At 44.6% G+C, this 23,453-nt stretch overlaps 1 protein-coding gene across 1 annotated transcript in view; it reads left to right on the plus strand.

Moving 5' to 3' along the window:
- Positions 1–23,453, plus strand: part of atp6v1ba (ATPase, H+ transporting, lysosomal, V1 subunit B, member a) — a 32,973-nt gene that overhangs the window by 6,805 nt on the left and 2,715 nt on the right. The window contains exons 2-13 of the mRNA XM_068568262.1: positions 6,542–6,597; positions 6,690–6,788; positions 8,270–8,363; positions 8,920–8,997; positions 9,450–9,589; positions 15,158–15,259; positions 16,126–16,223; positions 16,321–16,444; positions 20,244–20,394; positions 20,744–20,826; positions 21,494–21,598; positions 22,211–22,340. Of these exons, the coding sequence (XP_068424363.1) occupies positions 6,542–6,597; positions 6,690–6,788; positions 8,270–8,363; positions 8,920–8,997; positions 9,450–9,589; positions 15,158–15,259; positions 16,126–16,223; positions 16,321–16,444; positions 20,244–20,394; positions 20,744–20,826; positions 21,494–21,598; positions 22,211–22,340 (1,260 nt within the window). The remainder of the gene's footprint in view (positions 1–6,541; positions 6,598–6,689; positions 6,789–8,269; positions 8,364–8,919; positions 8,998–9,449; positions 9,590–15,157; positions 15,260–16,125; positions 16,224–16,320; positions 16,445–20,243; positions 20,395–20,743; positions 20,827–21,493; positions 21,599–22,210; positions 22,341–23,453) is intronic.

The raw sequence follows: 23,453 nt of genomic DNA on the forward strand, positions 1-23,453 counted from the left end.
GACGCTGTGTGGGTCGGGCAATTATTGTGAAAGGTAAGAACGAAAAGAGTGAAGCGGTAACGCCTTTGACAAGGTGGGATCAATAAAGAGTTTGCCGTCTTGATTCAGACTAAGGAGCCTCAGTGTTATTGTATTACCTTCATAATATGCGTAGGCTCGTCTCTTAACCCTGTGCTACGGTACTTCACCGGCACATTTAGTCTGCTTTGACGACGAGCCGCATGTCGGCAAGAGCACTTGTATTTACAGAGTGCATATGAGATTTAAAAAGACTGGTTGGCACTGCCACAATGGAAGCTGAGTGTAGCGCATAGACACAGCTCTCATTAGTACCCAGAAAATGAACTGCAGGGTATTGCGATACCTTTTTTAGTATTCGTATACTTTGCACCACTGCTCCAGCTGTGGCGGTGCCGATGACTCGACATATTGAGCTATTCCCATGGTGCTGAATTTTAGGTAGCCCATGCTAGGCTTCCTTAACTAACTGTAATGCGGTGCAAATGCTAATTTAGGAGTATTTAGGTACCTCTTAAGTTGCCCATTGGTGCTTTTAGAGGGCCCTCTCCCGCTCACTGTACCAAAGGATGGACAGCACTGTGCCGTAAATTGCGGTGTTTTCTAAGTCTTTATTTGTATGTGATTTTTGAACATGAAACTGGTGTATGTGAACTGTGACAGAGCCTAGCCTATAACTGTTTTTAATGGGGAATAATTGGGGAAACAGTATGAAAAGCTTTGTGTAGCGAGCAGGTTACCCGGTGAGCCGAAATGTGCCTCAACCACAGCGACCGTCTGGAAACTGTTGCTCTGTCAAAGCCGGTGCTTCTAGCCATTGTTCCCATAGCACCCCACCACCTCTGTAATGAAGCTGTTGTGTTAACCAGCTGCTTTTCTGTATAGGCAGCTTTGTTCCTCCACTATACTACCCACAAGCAAAAAGGCCCTGCAGACAGGAGGCCCCACTCTGCTCGCAAATTTTCCAGCCTGATTACATTTCCTCTCAATCAGTGCAGAAAGGCAGGGAGTCCTCTTTATGGAGTACCTGCGTACCTACAGGGTTAAACACCTGCGTCATTTTATAGCAGTGCCAACACACAGGCGGGCAAAGTCTTTTTTTTTTTGCGTCGGAAGGTTTCTAATTGAATGAAATTACCTGGAAGTTTGAATTCTCTAAGTGCTAAAGTAAGGCGCTTCAGTGCTTCCTGATCGCCTTCAGCAGACACTGACCCGTCCTTTAACAATGGAAAGGAGATAATCGATCAAATCTTTCACACTGTAGTTACAAAATGCAATTAAATAAAACTCTGTTAAGGATCAAAGACTAACATTTGCCTCCCGTTGACTTCCGCTCTTCGCAAGTTTCGGGGTGGAAGCGTTTTCTTCCAGCGGCGAAGACATTTTGCGCCCTAGCTTCAGCGGGAATGTCGCCCCGGCAGCGACGGCCACTCGCTTTACAAATTTTCTCCAAACTTCAAGCTCATGTATCATCAAACGCTCCCCGGATTCTTCAATTTAATAGAATCCTAAATTCACCAGGACTGAAATGTTAATGATTGCCAGTAATATGTTCCTGCAGAAGGTTACCTGAAGGTTGGACCCAGAGTCATTGAAATGGTAAAAATACAGCAACGGAACAAAAAGGCCGTTCAGTCTTTGATCATTTTCATCAGTGCGTGTGGCATTCGTCACCACAGATTGGGAGTGCAGAGTGTTATAAAAGAAGAGGACGCGTTGAGGATAATACTGTTTGATGTTTAACTAGTCAGAGCGGTCGTCCACCGATCGGATCGGTGGTTCGATCCCTGGACCCTGAAGTCTACACGTCTAAGTCGAGGTGTCAGAACCCCAGGTGGCTGAGAAACAGGTGCCACGTTGTGTGTGAGAGAAAATGTTTTCTGGTGTTAAAGTGCTTTAAGTGGTCGGAAGACTATAAAGGCGCGATGTAAATGTACTTTAATTACTACTAAGTCACAATTAGAACAGCCTAGGTTCAGGAAAGGGAGAGCATTGGATGCTGTGGATCTAGCTAATCGTCTCACTTGGCATTGATGCATAAAGACAAAACAGGTACTTAAAGTATTTAAATGCATTTCACTTGCTTTGTGGAACTTGGCCCCATTTTACTTATTCCATTGCTCTGGTTTCCCTCTCGCGGCTAACATGATCGGTTGAGAGTTTTTCAGGTATCTGCTCTTGTGCCATGGGTACATTGGTATTCATTCTTTGTCAATACCCATCACCAACGTGTTGAGAGGAGGGTAAATAAATGCAGCGCCACACAGACGTGTTTACGGCCCTGTGGTTGACTGTCGCTTTCAGATTAGCGTAGCGCTATCGTAAACCATCATCCGTCAATGGAAAAGTGACATCGACAACACGTAAAGTCTGAGGATTGCAGTCATTTTACCGTGTGTGTGTGTGTGTGTGTTTTGGTGGGGTCGTAGGTTTGAGGCAATTAGCATTCCCATGTCCAATGGGGCTGTGGGAATCCCTTGAAGTAGAGGCTAAGACGTGATTGTAAGGCTGCACATCACAGCAGCGACTGCTTTGTAGCGCTCATTTATTGTCAGAACGATGATGCACCCCATCTCCATCCCGGCTCTGACCCTCCTCCTCCTCCCTCTCTCTCTTTCAGCTGGGAAATTGAATTGTGTTGGAATGCTCTGTGCCTCTTTTCTCTGGCACTTGAATGGGCTCTTTAGTATTTCACACCAAGGTGTCCTTCAGGGTGCGAGGTCAGGCTACCAAAACAGCTTCTAGTGGCGGATTAGGACCAATTAACATCTTTGTACACAAAGGGCTCTGGCAGCTGAACAGGCTGCAGGGTGACCCATACTGCTGTTGCATGCCAAGCCAGGGGACTGCTGCACTTGAGCTGAAGTAGCCAAAGAGGGGTGGAGAAAGTTTTCCAAACCTAATGGGAAATGTTGCTACTTCACACCTAATGGCCGTATAGCCCATTGAGCAATCGTTATCTTGTGAAATGAGAGAGCAAACCACTTCTTTTTTAACATCACAGTTATACGCCGGAGGGTACCGTGAAGATCTTTTTTCTTTCATAAACCGATGGGCTACTGTATGTGGCCGAGGTTAGGCCTCTAATCCCTCTGGACCTGCCCATTCAATTATTACACACACTTCAGACTCCGTGCCACCAAAATGGCTGACGCGTTTACGAACAAGAATCAACCTTAAAAACAAAACAAACTATTGAGAAGTAGCAGCTGATGTACTGAGATTTACAAAATATGTGAAAGCGACATCCATTCTAATATCCTGTATTTAATATAAGTGTATGTCAATAAACTGAATTCTATATATTCTATATTAAATCAGACAATGATGGCACATTTTTTTCAACCAAGAATGCTCTGCGCTGGCTACAAGGTACCTATAAAGCATATTTTACAGGAGGTACATCACTCCAAAAAGGTTGAGAACCACTGATCTACTGCATCCTCTCGACGTTTTAGTTAGCCAAATTTGACCAAGGAAATCCTCTGATTTATCATATATCGCAATATTAATGATTTCTTATAACAATGTTGTTCTTCTGCTAAAAAACTCTGACACGTTTGTCTTTTTAAATGTCCAGCTCGATGGATGCTGGAGTTCTAAGGCCGATGTTGGAATTTGTGATGCGCTAATGTTAGCTGGTATTTTAGCTCAAATTTGGCAAATACCTAATATAATAATAGTAGTGACTCAAACCTTAACCGATTTGAAATATTAGATAACATGTTTGGATTTGTTTGTGGCAGAACACGCGTCCAATGTCCAGGGCGATGTGTCTGTTTTATCCATTTATTCCGTGATAAAACACTTGCAAGTTGAAACGAGCATTGGTCAAAAACTATTGTGCTTCCCGTCCACACACACCTGTTCCCATCACCTGGCAGCTCCTTATAGGCCCTCTCGATGTGAATGTGCCACCTTGTGTCTAACTACAGGAACTGCATTCACCCAGTGTTTACCTGGGTCGATATTCAGAGTTAGCATTGGTGATAAGCTAATGCTAGCTGGTATTTTAGTCTCTTTTATCCATTTATTCCAAGATAAAACGCTTTCAAGTTGACACGAGCACGGTTAAAAACTATCCACACACCTGTCCCCGTCACCTGGCAGCTCCTTAGATCTCCTCCCGACGTGAATGTGCCACCCTGTGTTCAAGTACAGGAACTGCATTCACCCAGTGCTTCCCTGAAACAATAAACTCCATTTTGGCTCCAACAATATTGTCACCTATGAATTAAAAAAGGGTATGCAACTGTTTGTTGTTGTTTACGATGTACTGCCTCTGTGGCACTCTGAGATTCCTTTTCAATGAAAAGTGCATTACCGATAAAATGTATTATTATTAGTTTAAATCATTAAACCACGTTCCCATTCAGTGACTTGCCCCCCAACGGCAGAGCAAGGTCTTGTAGAACAAACAGAAATGTGTGTGAGAACGTGAGTCATTCAGCAGAACGTGAGCCCTGAGGCAGGACCCGAGATAAAGGAAGGCTGTTTAGAGAAACTCGTTTTATTTTGGAGAGGACATTTCTTTTTTTTATATTTGTGATGCCCTTGGTTTTTATCATCACACTTGAGCCATCTTTTCTCTTGCTCTCTCAATAGTCTCTGCCAAACCACCTCCCACTCCACCCTCAACACACGCATACACTGGCTGTCTGGCTAGGAGAGCGTGAAATGTGTGTGTGTGTGTGTGTGGGAAATGGCTGCAATACTGTAGCTCATTGACAGGTTATTTTGTTGGCCTCTGCCTAATTAGTGGCATAGTGGATGCACCCCGCTAAGCTATGGTGCTTCATGTTCGTACCAGTCTGCTCTAATTTCCTCGTGCCTTTGATATCGGCCCCCGAGATTGACGGTTCACACATAAAGAGGAACACCCGAGCACGATGGAAAACCCCGCGGAAACAATGCGCTCTGCAGATGTGCACAGGGACCGCGGCGGCGGCGGCGTCAATGGATTTCTCGCAAACTCGACTTAAATTGGCTTCCGTGTCCGAGTAGGGATGCTAATTTAGACTCTTTTTTAAATTATTTTTCTGACCGACCGCTGACCCTCATTAACCGTGGGGATCAGTCCCCCGGCATGCATGCTGCTGTGGTTAACGTGTGGTCAAAGGGCCTCACAAGCCGCCCGGCTGCACCGATAACCTGGAGCACAAACGGGCCAACGCCAGCGTGGACGATTGTCATTTCGTTGGCAAGCTGCTGCTTCGAGTTGTGCTCAGTCGGACAGCATTATTTTGACGTTTAAGTGATAGAATTTATTGAGGTTTGGGAGCATTGTCAACTCCAGCAGAACGGGTGTCACCGCTTCATTCAATTCATTCAGTCATCCATCCCTGCTGTCTTTTGTTGACGAGTCAACCTGAAGGTGACTCTGCTATTTAAAGGACACGTTGGACCTGTTGAAACAAGGATCTGTCTGCATCTGGTTGTTGCTCTTTTATTTCATGATGGATGTTCATGATTAGCTGCTGAAAGATATATTTTTGGAGGGAATAGGTGCAACGCTAACCTCCTGCATTGGCTTTAAAAAAATACCTCATCCCTGCAGCACTCTATGATGCTTCAATTAAAGCAAACAATTTCACACGTCTTCTTATTTTAGGCCTCACAAATCATCGTGCTATACTAAGAAAATTATCCAACTGGTGTTTTGCTTTCTACTTTAACTTTTAACCACCACTTTCACTGGAAGTTAAGCCTCAATTTACCTTTTTTATGCCATTCAAAGAGAGGTAACAAAGAGAGGGTTCGCTGTGAATTGTTGCGCAAAGATAATAGCTAGTTCTGTGTAAAGAATTGTCTCATCCCATTTTGTGTCGCATTAAGTACGTGTAACCTGTTAAAGTTCATGCTCAAATTCTCTCAGACGTTGATAGAAATACTGGCAAACTTCTTCACAATGACCCAATCACAGAACGGTATGCATTTGTCAAGAAATGACCTCTATTATCAGATGGAAATGGGGGAGCTCTGAGCACAAATGGAGAAGCAAATCGCCGCTTCATCTTATTGATAATTAAAGAAAAACACCGCAGCTCAAGTTCAGGGAATTGGCAGATTTTTTCCCTCACATATTTGATGCGCTGTGTCCATGGACTTCTAGTATGTTCTTTCAGTACACTATGCTGCATTTATTATGATTTTGGTAAGGCCACAGGCTATTTTCACTAACCTTCATCAATGATGACCCTTCAATTAGTCTTCTATTATTGTGAGGCTCGGGACTAACCACATGCCTGTGTAATTGTACGCACTATACAAGCGAATTTTAAAGCATTTCTTTTCCTGACATTTTGCCTTCCTCTTGACATTTGGGCCTGGAAGACCATGAAAAGCTGTTTTTAAATCTCAGAGAGAAAGGTCATCTTGTGATTATGCACAGTGTTGGTTGTGAGGATGTCAATTTATTCTCATGTGGATTGATGGCTTTCAGCTGGTTTATTGTCGGTATTGCCTGCGATATGTCTCGGGGCCTGTGGGAATAAACAAATGAATGAACTCTTCTACCTTTCAGCCTACTCTACTGTGTCTGGTGTAAACGGCCCCCTGGTGATCCTGGATAATGTGAAGGTGAGGATGTTCCATCTTGATTAAACATCTCATATTATTACTTCTATACCGCCAATGTAAATGACCACTGTGTTGAATCTCTTTAAAACCAGTTCCCCAGGTACGCCGAGATTGTTCACCTGACCCTGCCGGATGGCACCAAGAGGAGCGGCCAGGTCCTGGAGGTGATCGGAAGCAAGGCGGTGGTCCAGGTGAGAAACAAAATCCAAAATTGCTAAACCAGCTGGCATCTATTGCGGCGCGAAAATAATCCCCAACAAAGACACAATTTGCTCCTGCGCTAGTCGCAGTTGTTAAAAGCCACAGGAACTAAAGGAGCCTTTTCTGAGGCTACCAGGCTAACTTTCACTAATCTCAATGTCATTTTCTACCACATATACTGGCATCAAAACAGGAAGTCTTTCTTTGATTGGTTGCCTTCAGCAAATGTGAAATTGATGAATGGTGCTGAAAGGTTGAGGATATTTTAACTTGTATGCGTGTCTAAAAAAAAAAGCCCGGCGTGCAGCAAGGAGCTCATGCCCACGACTTTCACCCTCATGCAAAAAAAATAGAAACTTTCTATGAATATGCAGGTATTAAAACGTTGAACTAATGGGTGCAGGAGGTGTCCTACGGCGCTGAAAAGCCTCAGCTCACAGTGTGGGTGCAGGAAGTTTCAAGTGACCTTCCACTTGTACAGGCTGCATACAGATTGTTGTCTTCATTAGGAACCAATGGGCTTGGAGCTGAGAGACAGGGAAGCGAAGTCGGAGCACTGAGAGAAGTTAACACATTGTGGGCTCTGGTCTTTGTGGGAAGTTGTTTTCTGTATGGCAGAAATGGCAAGGTAAAGTTTGCCGCCGAGCGTAATGTTGTTGGATTCTTTCCGGTTTTATTTTTGGGAATTTCTCCCAAACAATTTGGAATGCAGATTTCCCTTTGCACTGCCGATGTTGACACTGTTTACTCACCCAGTTGGCCTTGGGAGGGATTCAAACGGACATCAGCTGACTGCTGCAGGGAGAGTCGCCTTTTTGAGACTTTGGCGAACGATTCGGGACCTTTTTGTTGCCATCAGTGGCAACCACTTTTCAACACAAGTCGACACTAGAAGCTTCCGATGCTGCGTGAGACGGTTAACCCGCCTGCATGCAGGCATCTCTTTTAGAGACAATATTGCAGCAAATGAAGTGTGAATGGGGTGAGCAGCTTTTGGTTTGACCCCACCTCCCAGCTGCTTGGTCTCACACTTCATCCGGAGGGGGGCTCGGCGAGCACCGAAGCTTGAAGCAACAAGAGCGGGCAGCTCGGCAACATAATGACACGCAAGATGCAAGAGGTGGCCCATCTATTGATGACGAACGCCGCCATTCACAAGAGTTTCATTATGAAGTTGATAACGGGTTGCCAGCCTAGCAACGGCTTTTAAAAGTTGTGCCGAGCCCCCGGTAGCGACGACATTGTGCGCCGCCTTTGTCCCCCGGAGCATAACTCCAATTTTCCTCTCGGACCTCCAGCGGGTTGACATTTGGGATTCAGTGTGAAATGAACATCTGTTGGAAATTGGAAATCCTTCAATGTTCTTAGAGGAGACTCTATAATGACTTTAGTGATACTGTGACTTTCCTTTTTGCTTCAGCTGCAGGTCAAAGTTGTTTGCTAATGGCTCGTCACGTCTCTGTTCCTTCAGGTGTTCGAGGGAACATCCGGCATCGACGCCAAGAAGACGGCGTGCGAGTTCACCGGCGATATCCTGCGGACCCCCGTGTCGGAGGACATGCTCGGTATGACGACCTGATTTTCACCGTTTTTAAAAAAAAACTATCTTTAAAGCATAAAAATTACAATTTTGAATCATGGTTAATGCTATTTACAGTGTTTTACTATATTTCCCCTCAACATGCTTATTTTACTTATTTGTTGAAGCTACTCAGTAAATGGAGGAAAGCGAAACGGCACTGAATCAAACCTTTTTGTCTCGATGTTCTTGAATGTTTCAATCAGTGTGATTATCTCAGCACGGCACAAGGTTACATGTTTTTCAATAGCAGCAGAAAGTAAACCTGCTTTTGTTTTTCAAGTATCATTAATCACGTCCATGAATTTATAATTACTTGTACTTGTTACTTGACAAGAGCCATCAGAGCCACTCTCATCTGTTTAGAGTCTGATACAAAACAGAATAGATCAGATGCGGTTGGAAGCGTCATCTAATGAATTCCCTTTTGATCTGTGTTTCTTAGTAATTATCTTTGAATTCAACTTCCAGAGACAACATAGTTGTATTTATCAGAGACGATATCCGCTCGGCTCAAAGAGAAAATCTTCTTCTTCTTCCAGGCCGTGTGTTCAATGGCTCGGGCAAACCCATCGACCGTGGGCCCAATGTTCTGGCTGAGGACTACCTGGACATCATGGGTATGACCTCAACGACCTGTTGACCTCCTGTCTCTGTCTCGGATACCCAGTCTGCTACATTAAAATGACTCCATTTGATCCGCATGTTTGGTTTCTTCCACTTGGGAAATGTGTCTTGGTGAATAAAAGACCATCCTTTAACACCCCGACCAAATATTAATTGGCAAATTTGTGATTTTACAAAAAACGCAATCAGCTGGCCTAGGTACCAAATCCACAATTTGGAGTAAATTATTCCATGGAAATGTTTTGAATAATTGGACCTGCTTTCTGCACATGCTTCTGAATGAAGTCAGCTTTTGGTTCACATCAAAGCATCGTAGCATTAACCAGTGTTGAACATATAGTTCAATAAAAATGCAGATGGCTGCCTGTTAGCTCAGCCACACGAGGTGTGTTTGCAACTCAAGCTCGGATGGTTTGTCTGAAGTATCCGTTTCTTTGTTTCACAGGTCAGCCCATCAACCCTCAGTGTCGTATCTACCCCGAGGAGATGATCCAGACCGGCATCTCCGCCATCGATGGCATGAACAGCATCGCCAGAGGACAGAAGATCCCCATTTTCTCCGCTGCCGGGCTGCCCCACAACGAGGTGAGGCCACCAAACCCGTTCATGTCTGCTACAGGAAAGGTTCCTCAGACGCCTGATAACCAGCGTCTGAATGACTTGAAACTGGTATCAGAAGTTCAGCATCAGACTACAAGTTTAAAAACAAAGTGTGATCTTACCAGGACTCTGTAGCCCCTCCGCCTCTCTGCTTGCTGGGCTTCTCCTCTACTACGTATCAGTCTATAGATCTATATATATTTATCTCTCTATCTACTTCTCAATGTTTTCAAAATTCCATTCCACTTAATAAATAACATTCTGCAATAGCCACATATTGTAAGCAGGCGTCGCCTTAAGGCCACTTGTGGTTTAAATGATAATCGTAATGATTCACATAGTTTTCAGCTCTTTCAGAATGTTCAGATGCCACATAGCTTTGAGCAGGGCATTACATAATTTTGCAGCATAGGAGGGAGAAAAAAGTCTACATTCTAGCTCAGTCCCAAACCCATAAATAGCTTTAAAACAATAAAAAGCACCTGGAAGACTGGATTACTGCAATTATCTGTTACTGATTCTCTGAAACGATCTCTTTAAAATAAAGCAGGGATACTTTATTCAGCATCTTTAACGGAGAGGACAAAGTTTCCTCAGTGATCAGAAGCTGTCGTGGTCGCCTTCTGTGTATGTGAAGTCCAAATTACTTCTGAATGTGAACCTAATCAGGTTTGTGTTATCAAAAGTCGTACCACATAGTCTTTGCACCTCTTCTGATGTTTTATGTGACATTTTAGTTTGCCTTTAATGCCACGGCTGTTCTCCTCATGCGCAAAACGTTCAACCAAAACCAGTTCCCTCCATCCCACCCGAGACGAGCGATTGGTTTAAAGATGGTTGTTTTCAGCCAATCACGAGCCGGACCTTTCCTCAGAGCTGGGTGAAGGTGTGAGGTGTGAGACTCCATCCCAGGACGTTGTGCAGCAGTATTCCTTCATGTAGTCGGATTTCTTCTCTCCGCCGACGCATTCTAGTGACAAGACACAATGGCAGCAACAATTGCATTAGTGTGTCAGAAAATAACTCGTCAACTATCTCTATGTATTCATTTGCTTATTTGTAAATGAAATGCTTTAAAAAAATGTATTTCTGAACCAAATGGCACTAAACTCAACTACTTAGCTTCACCTGAAACGAAGCAGCAAGGTCGAGAAAGAACCTTCAGATTGCTGCTTGTTTTTAATGGATCCAAAGATTCTGCCCTTGGAGCCAAAATGTGAAGACAAAAGCCCACGGGAGAAGTTGTGTTTATTTCTGTGGGCCCACAATGGAAATGTTTAACATTGATGACTCGGGTCGTTCACGCGTGTCAGCTGATTTCCTCCGTGTCCCATGACAACAGTTTGACTTCTGCTTCCTTTGCGAGGTTTTTAATGCCTCTCAATAGAAACGCATGACTCGGTTGTCCCACTTAAATTACAAGTGTGTTCCATATCACAAAAGTCAAACATTTGACGAACTGGTGAGTGCCGTAGTCATGGTTACTAAAATTAACTAAATTAAAAAACGGGAAGAATTCCTTGAGCGGGAAAACCAAGTCTCTTTATGGGGTTCATCCAGGAGGGACCTCTTGTTTTTCTTCTTATGGGGGTTAAATATGGTGACAGAACAAAATCAGGATTTTGGTTTCAGTTTACTCGCGTCAGTTTACTCGCTCAATACTAAAGCTGCGTTCACACCAAAAGCGTTGCGAATATTCGTGACACGTTTCTTGCGTCAGTTTACTCGCGACAATAAAGCTGCGTTCACACCAAAAGCGTTGCGAATATTCGTGACACGTTTCTTGCGTCAGTTTACTCGCGACAATAAAGCTGCGTTCACACCAAAAGCGTTGCTAATATTCGTGACACGTTTCTCGCGTCGGTTTACTCGCATAGGGTTACTCGCGTCAGTTTACTCGCGACAAAAAAGCTGCGTTTACACCAAAAGCGTTGCGAATATTCATGACACATTTCTTGCATCAGTTTACTTGCGACAATCAAGCTGCGTTCACACCAAAAGCGTTGCGAATATTCGTGACACGTTTCTTGTGTCAGTTTACTCACGTCAGTTTACTGTCGACAATAAAGCTGCGTTCACACCAAAAGCGTTGCGAATATTCGTGACACGTTTCTCGCATGGGTTTACTCGGGACAAAAAAAAGCTGCGTTCACACCAAAACCGTTGCGAATATTCGTGACACGTTTCTCACATCTGTTTACTCGGGACAAAAAAAAAGCTGCGTTCACACCAAAACCGTTGCGAATATTCGTGACATGTTTCTTGTGTCAGTTTACTCGAGTCAGATTACTCGCTTGACAATAAAGCTGCGTTCACACCAAAAGCGTTGCTAATATTACTAGCGTCTGAAAGGGGGCGTGGCTTATCTCTGTGGCTTATCTCCATAAAAACAGATGCCACTAGTTACCACTAGTTCTGATTCATACTTGTGTAAATTCTACAGACGTGGGAACATCAGACTCCATGGTGTCTGGGTTCATAATGTTATCCGTAGTCGCACAACAGCGTCTGAATGACGGCACGCAAATTATGGGGCTCCCCCCTGTTGCCATCTTTTGCTGAGTGCAGGCTGTTGACACCTTTTAGCCGTCTCCATGTTGAGAGCCCTGTGAAGGCAATCCCTCTGCTCCGAATATGGTATTGTGAACCGAAAGAGAGTGAAGAGTTATTTTCCAGCAAAATAGAGATTTCGGTCACAGGGTATTAGCTCCAGTCAGAAGACTTTTGAAAATCATGTCAAGGCAAAAACTAAAATCTGATCAAATGAACGATGGTCACAAAAAAACCTTCGGATTCAGTCCTCTGAAGCGCGCCAGCAGAGCTGAGGTTACTTAAAGCCCAAGGCTTCAGTAGCCAATGTGGACTCCTGTATTCTTCCTTTCACTCCCACAGTCCTGCACACATCAGCACTCAGGGACAAAATGAAATGCATTATCGTCTGGAAATGGTTTGCAATCGTCCGGCAGTGGCCACATTCGATGGCAAACGTTTTGATATCCACTATAACCTTATTTTTAAGTTGTTATGATATAGACAGAAAACTGTTTAAACTTCATTGCCAAGTGGAAATATGAAAAATCCTATTTTTGGTTTCCGTGAAATAAATAAAAAGTGATGGCTCCTGAATACATCTAATTGGTATGTTGCCTGTTTTTGAAAGGGAATGTTAGGACCCTAAATGCTGCTATTGCTGTTAAACTCTGACTTGAAGCTAGTTTTTCTCTCGTTCTCTGGCACTCCAGCAGATTTACGTGAAACTAAACAGCTTCCGTAGGTACCAAATCTACAATTCAGAGTAAATTATCCAATGGAAATATTTTGAATAATTGGACCTGCTTTGTGCTCATGCTTCTGAATGAAGTCAGATTTTGGTTTACATCAAAGCAGATCGTAGCACTAACCAGTGTTTTCGGTTCGAGCCAGCTGCGTATTCGCTCAGAAATACATACATATTCTTTCTTTTATAAAGAGTATTTAATATTTTACTTGGATTTTAAATGTAGAGATTCCTGACATCATCCCATGAGTTTGAGAAAGTGGAGAAGAGTTATCTTCATCCACATCACTCGTCATCATTTTATCCTATAAACCATTACTATTAAATCCTTCCAGTGCAACACCCGCTGTTCCACCTGCTAGTGCCCCACACAGCTGACACCCAGCGCGCAGCTAGTCGGTGAACATAGTGCAGCTTTCAGCAGCTCCTGCTCCGAAAGCTGCTGTGCTGAATTACCGTCAGAGCGGTTGGCAAACACAATGAGACTCCTAATGCTTGACTTGAACTAGCGTTACAGGGAAACTTCACTGAGCAAATCTGTCATAGCATCCCTTTCTTCAGACACTTATTGTGTTACATGAGCGTAAATACAGCCATCGGACCCGATCCCGTCCCGCGGTTTGACAGCGAATGATCAAAAAGGTTCCCGCTGCGGAACCGGCCAAATACCCACGGCCGGGTGTTGTCCGCCTAATGATGAGCCCCGCTTGTCGTGCCATCGGGATGGTGTGAAAACTCGGCTCATTGTTTCATGAAGCGCATGTCACAGAGGTCATTCATGTGGCGGTCGCCTCTATGGGCCAGGTGCCTGGACTCGGGTGCACGGAGAGGTCAGGCCGGATCAACGCGTTATGTGATGAGCGTGAAATTCCTCTTTCATTCCACAAATTCATGAAGTGTCACGCAGACGCTTCCCTCTACTGGGTTTAGTGGTTTCTGTCCAGGCGAAGGTTGTGGTCGGGGGTGTACCGCGTATCTTAATTAAAGAATGGAATGGATTTGTATTCATACGTAAGTGGAATATGTCAACCAGAGACTAAATCTGTGTCAATTTAGCTCAAAGTCAGTTGATTCTTTCTGAAAACAGGTTTCATTCGCTCATGGAAAACCTGGAGCAGTCCTGGAGTTTTAAAATGGTTGTTTCCAGGTCTGGAAACATCCCCAACGTGTACTAAAAGTCCTGTAAATGTGTTATATTCATGTGTTCATGACGTTCATTTACGCTGAGTTTGAAATAATGAATCTGCTTTTAAAAGAAAGAGGCTCAAAATATCAGCAGCATACATACAGGCATCTATATAAATGTTTATTCTTTTAATCAAACTATTGTCTCTCATTCATTTGAGTCATTTAAGGTTTACTGTCTGCTTTGAATCCTCATTGTTAGTTTAAATACTACATTTTATCACTTTTTACTGTTTACACACACATTTCACACAATGTTTGCTCATGAACATTTGGTTTAAAGTCACGGAAATCCATTGGTCACATTGTGTATGAACCCTGTGAAAATATTATGTAGTTTGAGCTTTGTTTACAAACAAAATTAAACCTCCATGTCCTTCAAATAGATTAAAGGTGTGCAAACCCTCCACAGCTTGAAATGAGTATTTCCTGTCTTGTCGCTCATGTAGTTTTCTGGGCGGAGCTACAGGTTAGCGATGGTAACAGGTTAGCGATGGTCACAGGGTAGCGCTATAGGTTAGTGATTGTTTATAGGTTAGCACTACAGGTTAGCGCTACAGGTTAGCGCTACAGGTTAGCGATGGTCACAGGTTAGCGTTGGTCACAGGTTAGTGATTGTAACAGGTTAGCGCTACAGGTTAGCAATGGTAACAGGTTTACTCGACATGTTAGTGATGGTCACAAGTTAGCGCAACAGGTTAGCACTGGTCACAGGTTAGCGCTACATGTTAGCGATGGTAACAGGTTAGCGCGACAGGTTAGCGATAGTGTGTCACGCAACATATCTCAAGTGAATCTGTGTTTTTAGAAGTTATTTTAACCTCAGGCGAACGTTAAAAGCTACATTTTAAATGGATATGCTAAGAGATTGACGAGGATTTGCACTGAATAAGCAGACTGGATGCTGGATTCAGATCTCTACGTGCCATTCCCCTCAGACGGAAAGAGCAAGTTAGCATTCACATTCTCTCACGATTGCGCGTGGCTTCATCGAGTCGACATTGGATCCGTCGTGATGTACCGCGCGGCGGCCTTGAGGAACTCCCTGCTGTCTAAATCCCGCTGTGTGTTTCTTCTTCTCTCGCTCCCAGATCGCTGCCCAGATCTGTCGCCAGGCCGGCCTGGTGAAGAAGTCCAAGGACGTGATGGACTACAGTTCTGATAACTTTGCCATTGTCTTCGCAGCCATGGGGGTAAGCGGACCCAAACACATCTGTGACTCTAATCCCCTTTTAACCCCGACGTGACACCCTGTGCCGCCCCGCTGTCTGTCTTTTATTCACCAGGTGATTTAACCTTTAAGTCCCTCTTGTTACTTCTGCACCTCTGAGCATATCCCCCCGTTCATGTAGACCGGTTACTAATTCAACAGGCCCTTTACCGCTGTCAGACCCGCAGTATCGAGTTCTCTCCTCCTCAGCTGCTCCTCCTGTTCCCCCCCGATGGGGACAGGTTGACCTGTAACACACACACACACACACACACACACACACACACACACACACACACACACACACACACACTTGCTTCACTTGCTAAATACTAATCCTTCCCTCTTCAATTCACATCCCATTGTGCTCCTTCGAGCAGGAGAGACATGCAGTGTTAATCGGGATTTGTGCAAGTCAACACTTGAATATGCATTTTTGTTTAAAGGACAAACTGAAGGACATCATGTTCACAATAACAGCAATGCAGCTCTTTAAGGGTAGAAAAACACAAAACTGTTGGGTTGAATAGAAGCTTTATACACTAGGAAAACCTATGGAATGCCTGCTGAGGTTCAAAAGTTGAATGTTTTACAATTTTTGTTCTATATTGTCAGTCAGTGGTTTGAGCAAAAAGCTATGAACTTTGGTCTAGTTTGAAAAAGGTAAAAAAAAAAAAGCTAAAAGAAAGATTTTAACTTCATTGTAATTGCCACACACACACACATCTCTGTTTGAATACCTTCGCTGTCACTGATGCATGAAGCCTGTTGCGCCACATATTTGACGTCTGAAAGGGGCTTATGTTTGGCTCTTTTGTTGAAATGCTGCCTCTGCGTCGTCCCCTTCAGGTCAACATGGAAACCGCCCGCTTCTTCAAGTCCGATTTCGAGGAGAACGGCTCCATGGACAACGTCTGCCTCTTCCTCAACCTGGCCAATGACCCCACGTAAGAGTCAGTTTGAAGTGATCCGAGCGACGAGAGCCGTGATTGTGCCGACAGATCCCTCGTTTTTAACCCTTATTTTGTTTCTGTGACCCATCAGCATCGAGCGCATCATCACCCCCCGCCTGGCGCTGACGGCAGCCGAGTACCTGGCCTACCAGTGTGAGAAGCACGTCCTGGTTATCCTGACGGACATGAGCTCCTACGCGGAGGCTCTGAGAGAGGTACCGGCACCGCCACCACCAGCTCCTCCTCTCTGAGAAAAAATGTATTTCCCTGCTGGAAACCCCAAAAAATGAAAAGGATAGCAGTAAATGGACACTTGATAAGTAGACGCCGTTAAAGAAGTGCTTATTATGTATGTTAATGTGTTCTCAGCATGAGTGACGGGCTCAGCAAATTACCAGAATATCATTTATTTTCTGTCCATTTAAGGCATTTACAGAAACACTCTGACATTCTGTATCAAGGTCTGAGCTCTGAGGTCCTCTCACTTCATCGCTTGATACTTTAGCTGCTACTATTCACTTTTACCACGTCTGAAAGGATTACCGAGGATGAGTCTGGCATTTTAAAAATTATGTTTCCTACCGTCAACAAAGCTCAGGAAAAACGACCAAACCAACAATGTGTTTGTGGATCTGACTTCATTACTTAACCCCGAAGCCCTTTGATTCCTACTGGAGATTCAAACACTTTAAATCTGTTCACAATGAATACGTCTATTTCATATAAAAAAATGGGTCACTCTTTTCCTAGAACAGCTGGCCGTTTTTAGCAAATGTTACTCAAACTGGAGAAAATGGATCATGTGTTTGGGACCATTTTAATGACTTGATAGCAGTGGCGTCAGGGCCTGCATGCTAACCCTTCTCTGCTGGCCAGGTATAGCGATTTTATACAAATACACTCATAGATAATGTAATGTGAGCTACTTTGTGTCTCTTGGTCATTCTGTGTCTTTGTGGTTGATATATTATTTTTTCGAGTTGTTGTGAGTCACTTTGTAATAATGTGTTGTTGTCATAATTTTGAGTTGCTGCGTGTTTCCTCGACTCATACTTGAGGTGACGGTCACAACGCTAGCTCACGGCCACTCTCACAATGCTAGCTAGCGGCCACTCTCACAATGCTAGCTAACGGCCACTCTCACGACGCTAGCTAGCGGCCACTCTCACGACGCTAGCTAGCGGCCACTCTCACGACGCTAGCTAGCGGCCACTCTCACGGCGCTAGCTAGCGGCCACTCTCACGGCGCTAGCTAACGGCCACTCTCACGACGCTAGCTAACGGCCACTCTCACGACGCTAGCTAACGGCCACTCTCTCAAGGCTAGCTAACGGCCACTCTCTCAAGGCTAGCTAACGGCCACTCTCTCAAGGCTAGCTAACGGCCACTCTCTCAAGGCTAGCTAACGGCCACTCTCTCAAGGCTAGCTAACGGCCACTCTCTCAAGGCTAGCTAACGGCCACTCTCTCAAGGCTAGCTAACGGCCACTCTCTCAAGGCTAGCTAACGGCCACTCTCTCAAGGCTAGCTAACGGCCACTCTCTCAAGGCTAGCTTGAGAGAGTGGCCACTCTCTCAAGGCTAGCTTGAGAGAGTGGCCACTCTCTCTAGGCTAGCTAACGGCCACTCTCTCTAGGCTAGCTAACGGCCACTCTCTCTAGGCTAGCTAACGGCCACTCTCTCTAGGCTAGCTAACGGCCACTCTCTCTAGGCTAGCTAACGGCCACTCTCTCTAGGCTAGCTAACGGCCACTCTCTCTAGGCTAGCTAACGGCCACTCTCTCTAGGCTAGCTAACGGCCACTCTCTCTAGGCTAGCTAACGGCCACTCTCTCTAGGCTAGCTAACGGCCACTCTCTCTAGGCTAGCTAACGGCCACTCTCTCTAGGCTAGCTAACGGCCACTCTCTCTAGGCTAGCTAACGGCCACTCTCTCAAGCGTTGTGACCGTCACCTCAAGTATGAGAGTCGAGGAAACACGCAGCAACTCAAAATTATGACAAGACAACATCTCGATGGCCAAAAAACGAGATTTGGGAAAGTCCACGCGCCTCACACAGTCTACGACATGTTTTATAATTATTTTTCCTTCTTAGCTTATTTTCTCATTGCACAAGCTCATGTCTTGTTTGTTCCTCAGCGTGCCTGATGGCTGGTAACGTATAGCTCGTCCAATAGTGCGTTAAACAACATGCTAACAGCCAGCCAGGCAGCCAGCCAGCCAGCTAGCTAGCGTTAACATCTTCGGGGTGTTGCGCTCAGCCGTTAAGCTAAACAGTTGTCTTAAGTACCAAATCCACGGCCGCCACTGCTTGATAGTCATCAGAAATGTGTGTAACAGTTCTTCTTAGTGGACAACTACCACATACTAGAGTACATATGTAATCTTCTCCGAAGGCAACACACTGTCAATTCTCTGCAGCATTAGCACAAAGGTCATAGACTCACTAAAGTATTGTGCACCTTGCTAAAAGAGAAGCTAATGTGTCCTTCCTTCATACTTTAATTCTGTTTCGATCGGCTTCAAAAGGAAGTCCACCCCTCCCGCCCCCCTCATCGCCCCTGTCCTCCTCTCCGCTTGAAGCGAGATCTCGGGCCTCTTTGACTCACTGTTGTGTCTCTGTGATAATTTCTTTTATGCGGTACAGTTTGCGGTCTCAATATGCCGGCAGCACAATGCAGGTTTTTAATGGTCCATGTGCATACATGCTATTCCTCCTCCTCCGTCAGCTGTCCATAACCTTGGCACTTGTTCGCGGCACCAACGGTGGGCTAGGGCTCGGACTGCTTGACGGCTGTTTGAGCCCATACAAAGAGCTGGGAAGACATTAACATTCAACTTCTGCTCCCATTCACGCGCGCGAAGGTTGAGTTGTGCATTGAAAATATAGTTTGAAAGTGTTTAGCCAGCCCATCAACCTTTTGAATCCGAGGATGAATGGGATGCATGTTCTTTAACTCTTGCTCTTAATTCACTTGACTTCAGGTACAAGAATTTGCTTTTGGTCATTTTCGTAGAGGGCCTGAAAACAGAATGGCGACGTTTCAAAACAACCTGTTTGCCTCCTGTGAACGATTCTGAACAAGTTGAAATCACTTGACTCCAACAGCGAACGTGTTTTCGTAGGTTTTTTTGTGTGGATGAGTAGGGCAAAGAAAATGTAGAGAAATTGCTGCATAGATATCAAGATGTCCATTCTAGCATAGCATACATGCCGTTTACAGGGTTAGTACTAGCATAGAATATAATAGAGACATTTTAAATGGTACATCCTTGATTTTAATCAGCACCCATCAATTAGTTTGTCTGAAACAACCGTCTCTTGCTGGTTAGCTTTAGCAAGCTAACTGGAGCATTTAGAAGCCAAATAGCCAGATTTTTCTCTCAGGAGTTGATGCAGACTAAAAGTGAGCTCTGAGAGTGAGAATTGGACTTAAATTCACCAGGTGCACACAAACACAACTCCCAATGAATAACATTGTTGCTGTGTCTGCTTCCCTTTTCATTTTCAGCTTGTTCTGCTCCTCCAAATAAGTCGCTGTGTTCTTAAACTTGATCAAATGAAAATGTAAATGCATGTTAACAGCCTTGTTCCCTGGTTTCTATTAGCTTTGGTGAGCTAGTTTGGTCAGTCTGCACTGAGTTAATTAGCAGAGTGAAGCTAGCTAACAATAGGATATTATAACTTGATTTTTTAATTAGCACCCATCAATTAGTTTTTCTGAAACAACCGTCTCTTGCTGGTTTCTATTAGCTTTAGCAAGCTTGTTAGGTTAGCTTTAACTGGAGTGTTCACCCGCTAGCTAACAGTAAAAAAGTAGCTAACAATAATTCACCCGCTAGTCTCTTATTGTTAGCTAGCTTCAGCGTGTTCACCTGCTCCAAATAAATCACCGTGTTCTCAAACTTGATGAAATAAAAATGTGAATGCATGTTAAGTCTTGTTCCCTCTAGCTTATGCTAGTCCCAGCGCTCATGTCGCCCCTCCAACTCACCACCCACTCCTCCTCCCCTGTAGGTATCTGCTGCCCGAGAGGAAGTGCCCGGCCGCAGAGGCTTCCCCGGCTACATGTACACCGATCTGGCCACCATCTACGAACGTGCCGGCCGAGTGGAGGGCAGAAACGGCTCCATCACCCAGATCCCTATCCTCACCATGCCCAATGACGGTGAGAGCCGCAGCAGCGTAGCACAGCAGCTTCCTCTGCTTCCAGTTGGAGTTTGATGCGTTCAAAGCAATGTTGACGTGCTCATAAATCTCTCGGCAAGTCGTCGTTTGCACGACGGGTGCCGGCACCTCAAATGGACCGAGGAGACGTTTTGGATGCGTAAGAAGAGCCTCCAGCTATCTCGTCCAACAGGAGCCTCCACGCACTTCAGCATCACGAGGAGGCGATTGTGTCGGCTTTTAGCTTCTTAAAAGCTAAAATTCTTTATGTTTGGGCCCATTGTGTGACATTCTTTGGACACATTGTGATTTGTGTGTTGTGATTGAATACACCTTTGGTCCTCCAACAGACATCACCCATCCCATCCCTGATCTGACTGGATACATCACAGAGGGTCAGGTCTACGTTGAAAGACAGCTGCACAACAGACAGGTATCATCAGTCTTCATCACTTTATGAAGCCATGTCTTAATACAACATTTATTTAGCTTGGGGCAAAGAGCTGGTACTTAACGCTGGGTTCAATGGACTTCAATAATAACATGATGTCCTCTAAAAGAATGTGTGTTTAGATTCGATTGAGATTTCACTCGAAAGAAGTGTTTGAAATATCCTATAATTTGTATAGGAAGCAACAGTTATCAGCATACTAATTATACTACATCCTATAACCAATTTCCTGGGCGGAAGACTCGTTGAGAATCACTTTCATCACTTTCAAGAGCGAGGTCGGCTCCATGCGAGACCTTTCTCTCCTGCATTGTGCTCCGTGTCAGAGCAGTAGAAAGGTCCGCCGCCCTGAGAGAACCAGAGGACATAAACCAATCTGAGCTGAATGAGTTTCTGAAGCTTTTCAGTGCAGTGCTGGATGAACAGAATGTCAAGAAGTAATATTTTCCACAAGGTACAGAACATCATGACATAAGAGAAGATACTCCTTTAAATAGTCCCACTGCGGGGAACACAATTTAATATTTAACATCTAATCTAAATGGTCAAAGATTATGGACTGAGAGATAAGATTTGGACTGAGAAGCTTTATCGTTGGAGTGAAACTAGTGTGTGTGTGTTTGTTTGTGACCTCATGGTTGTCTTTCAGATCTACCCTCCTATCAATGTGTTGCCCTCACTGTCCCGTCTGATGAAGTCAGCCATCGGCGAGGGGATGACCAGGAAGGACCACGCCGACGTTTCAAACCAGCTGGTAAACCGTCGTACCGCTTGTACCTGGAGAACGCAGACAGAAGGTCCTCTGAATAGGACTAGAACATCGTCACCTTCCTAAAATAATGGCCTGAATCCTCTCGTCGTGATAATGTCCACCTCTGGTAGAATCTCCTGCATCCTCAGTTGAACAGATCATTCTACCCCTGTAGTATAACTATACAACTATAACTATGTCCAGAGTGTGACTTGGGCCATTTTATTTTGCCTATAAAACAAAAAGGAATGGCCTAAGTCACAAGACAATGTGACTTAGGCCATTTTACAAGCTTTTCAAGCCAGCATTTAAACTAGCAATTTAGTTAGCATTTCTGTCAATGAAAATCTCACTGGAACATAAAGTTAGTGATCATAACATTGTTTGACCGCTATAACAGCATGCCTGTCTAGATGCAGCTCGTGCACCCCGATAACATTTAGTCAAGTTATGTGTTTTCTGAAAAATTATTCCATTCCATCCATTATTTTAGGAAGATGACGAGTTGGAAGAATAGCTAAAAGCACTGACTATGATAGTACACAGAGAGGAAACAGACAGCGTTCAGATGATTGATCACAACGGTTGACCGGTTCTCATCCTGACCGTCTGCAGTACGCCTGCTACGCCATTGGGAAGGACGTGCAGGCGATGAAGGCCGTGGTGGGAGAGGAGGCGCTCACCTCTGACGATCTGCTCTACCTCGAGTTCCTGCAGAAGTTTGAGAAGAACTTCATCGCTCAGGGTGAGAAGATGCAACCATTCACACGTGTTCAAGCTTTCTTTTCCATGTATTATTTAGGGTAGGTTGTCCGTCTCCATCAGTTAAAGTTTAGTAAGCTAATGAATACCAGGTGGTGTCCGTAGCGGTCTCCAACTGACAGCCGGCGACTCTGCAGTCGTGCACGTGTCTGATTCAGTTTGCATGCAGTCCAGACGAGACAACTTGTACTGGAAATGTGTTTGTCACCTCATTTCTGTCGCATTTGAGCAGCCGTTAACATTCAAGGTAATTGACTTTGACTGCAGATGCCACACACTGTATTGCGCAACACGCTGTTATTGTGACTGTTTAAAGGCCACAGAGGCTTTGTCTTCTCAGAGGAATAAGATCAGAAGACATGTAGAGTAGCACAGGGGCGTCGGGACAGTCCTTAATGCTGAGATACTTCAGTATGTTGCCTGTTGAAGTGGCGTCCACGTTGTGTTGCATCTTTACATTTGTCCCTGGAACATATTGATCTGTGTGGTTCCTTTGTTGCTGACGCACGCCTGATTATTTTGTTTGGTCTCTTTTGTGACCGAACAAAGCTCAGCGTCGCAACGGTTTAATGGTCTTTGTAGGTACTGAACATAGGGAGCTGTATTTCTCCTGTTTGAACATGCATAGATACCACAGGAGAATACTAATCAATGCAAAGGAGAAGTATCAAGAGAAGTATTTTTCCCTCCAACTCGCAACAACAATATCTAAACGGTCTCAGTACAAACACGACTGGGTCCAGAGCGGAGACGAACTCAACTCATGTCATTGATTCATTCATTATTTTGGAAGTCTATTACATCAGAGGCCAAGGGCTATGCAAACAGTTTGTTTTGATCAGGTTTAATATAAACTATGACTCCTGCAATGTAGATGCATCGACTACCACTAGAGATGTGATTGAGTCCAGCAGCTGGAGCTGCGGGAATGTTAACTGTTTTACAGGAACGTGACCGGGTCAGTTTAGGTTAGCTAGTGAGGCTATGTGCTGCTAGCTACAGGAACGTGAGTAGGTCAGTTTAGGTTAGCTAGTGAGGCTATGTGCTGCTAGCTGCAGGAACGTGACCAGGTCAGTTTAGGTTAGCTAGTGAGGCT

The sequence above is a fragment of the Clinocottus analis genome, unplaced genomic scaffold (genome assembly GCF_023055335.1).
Source record: "Clinocottus analis isolate CAN_PGR_092001 unplaced genomic scaffold, fCliAna1.0.p SCAF_8, whole genome shotgun sequence".
Classification (NCBI taxonomy): Eukaryota; Metazoa; Chordata; class Actinopteri; order Perciformes; family Cottidae; genus Clinocottus; species Clinocottus analis.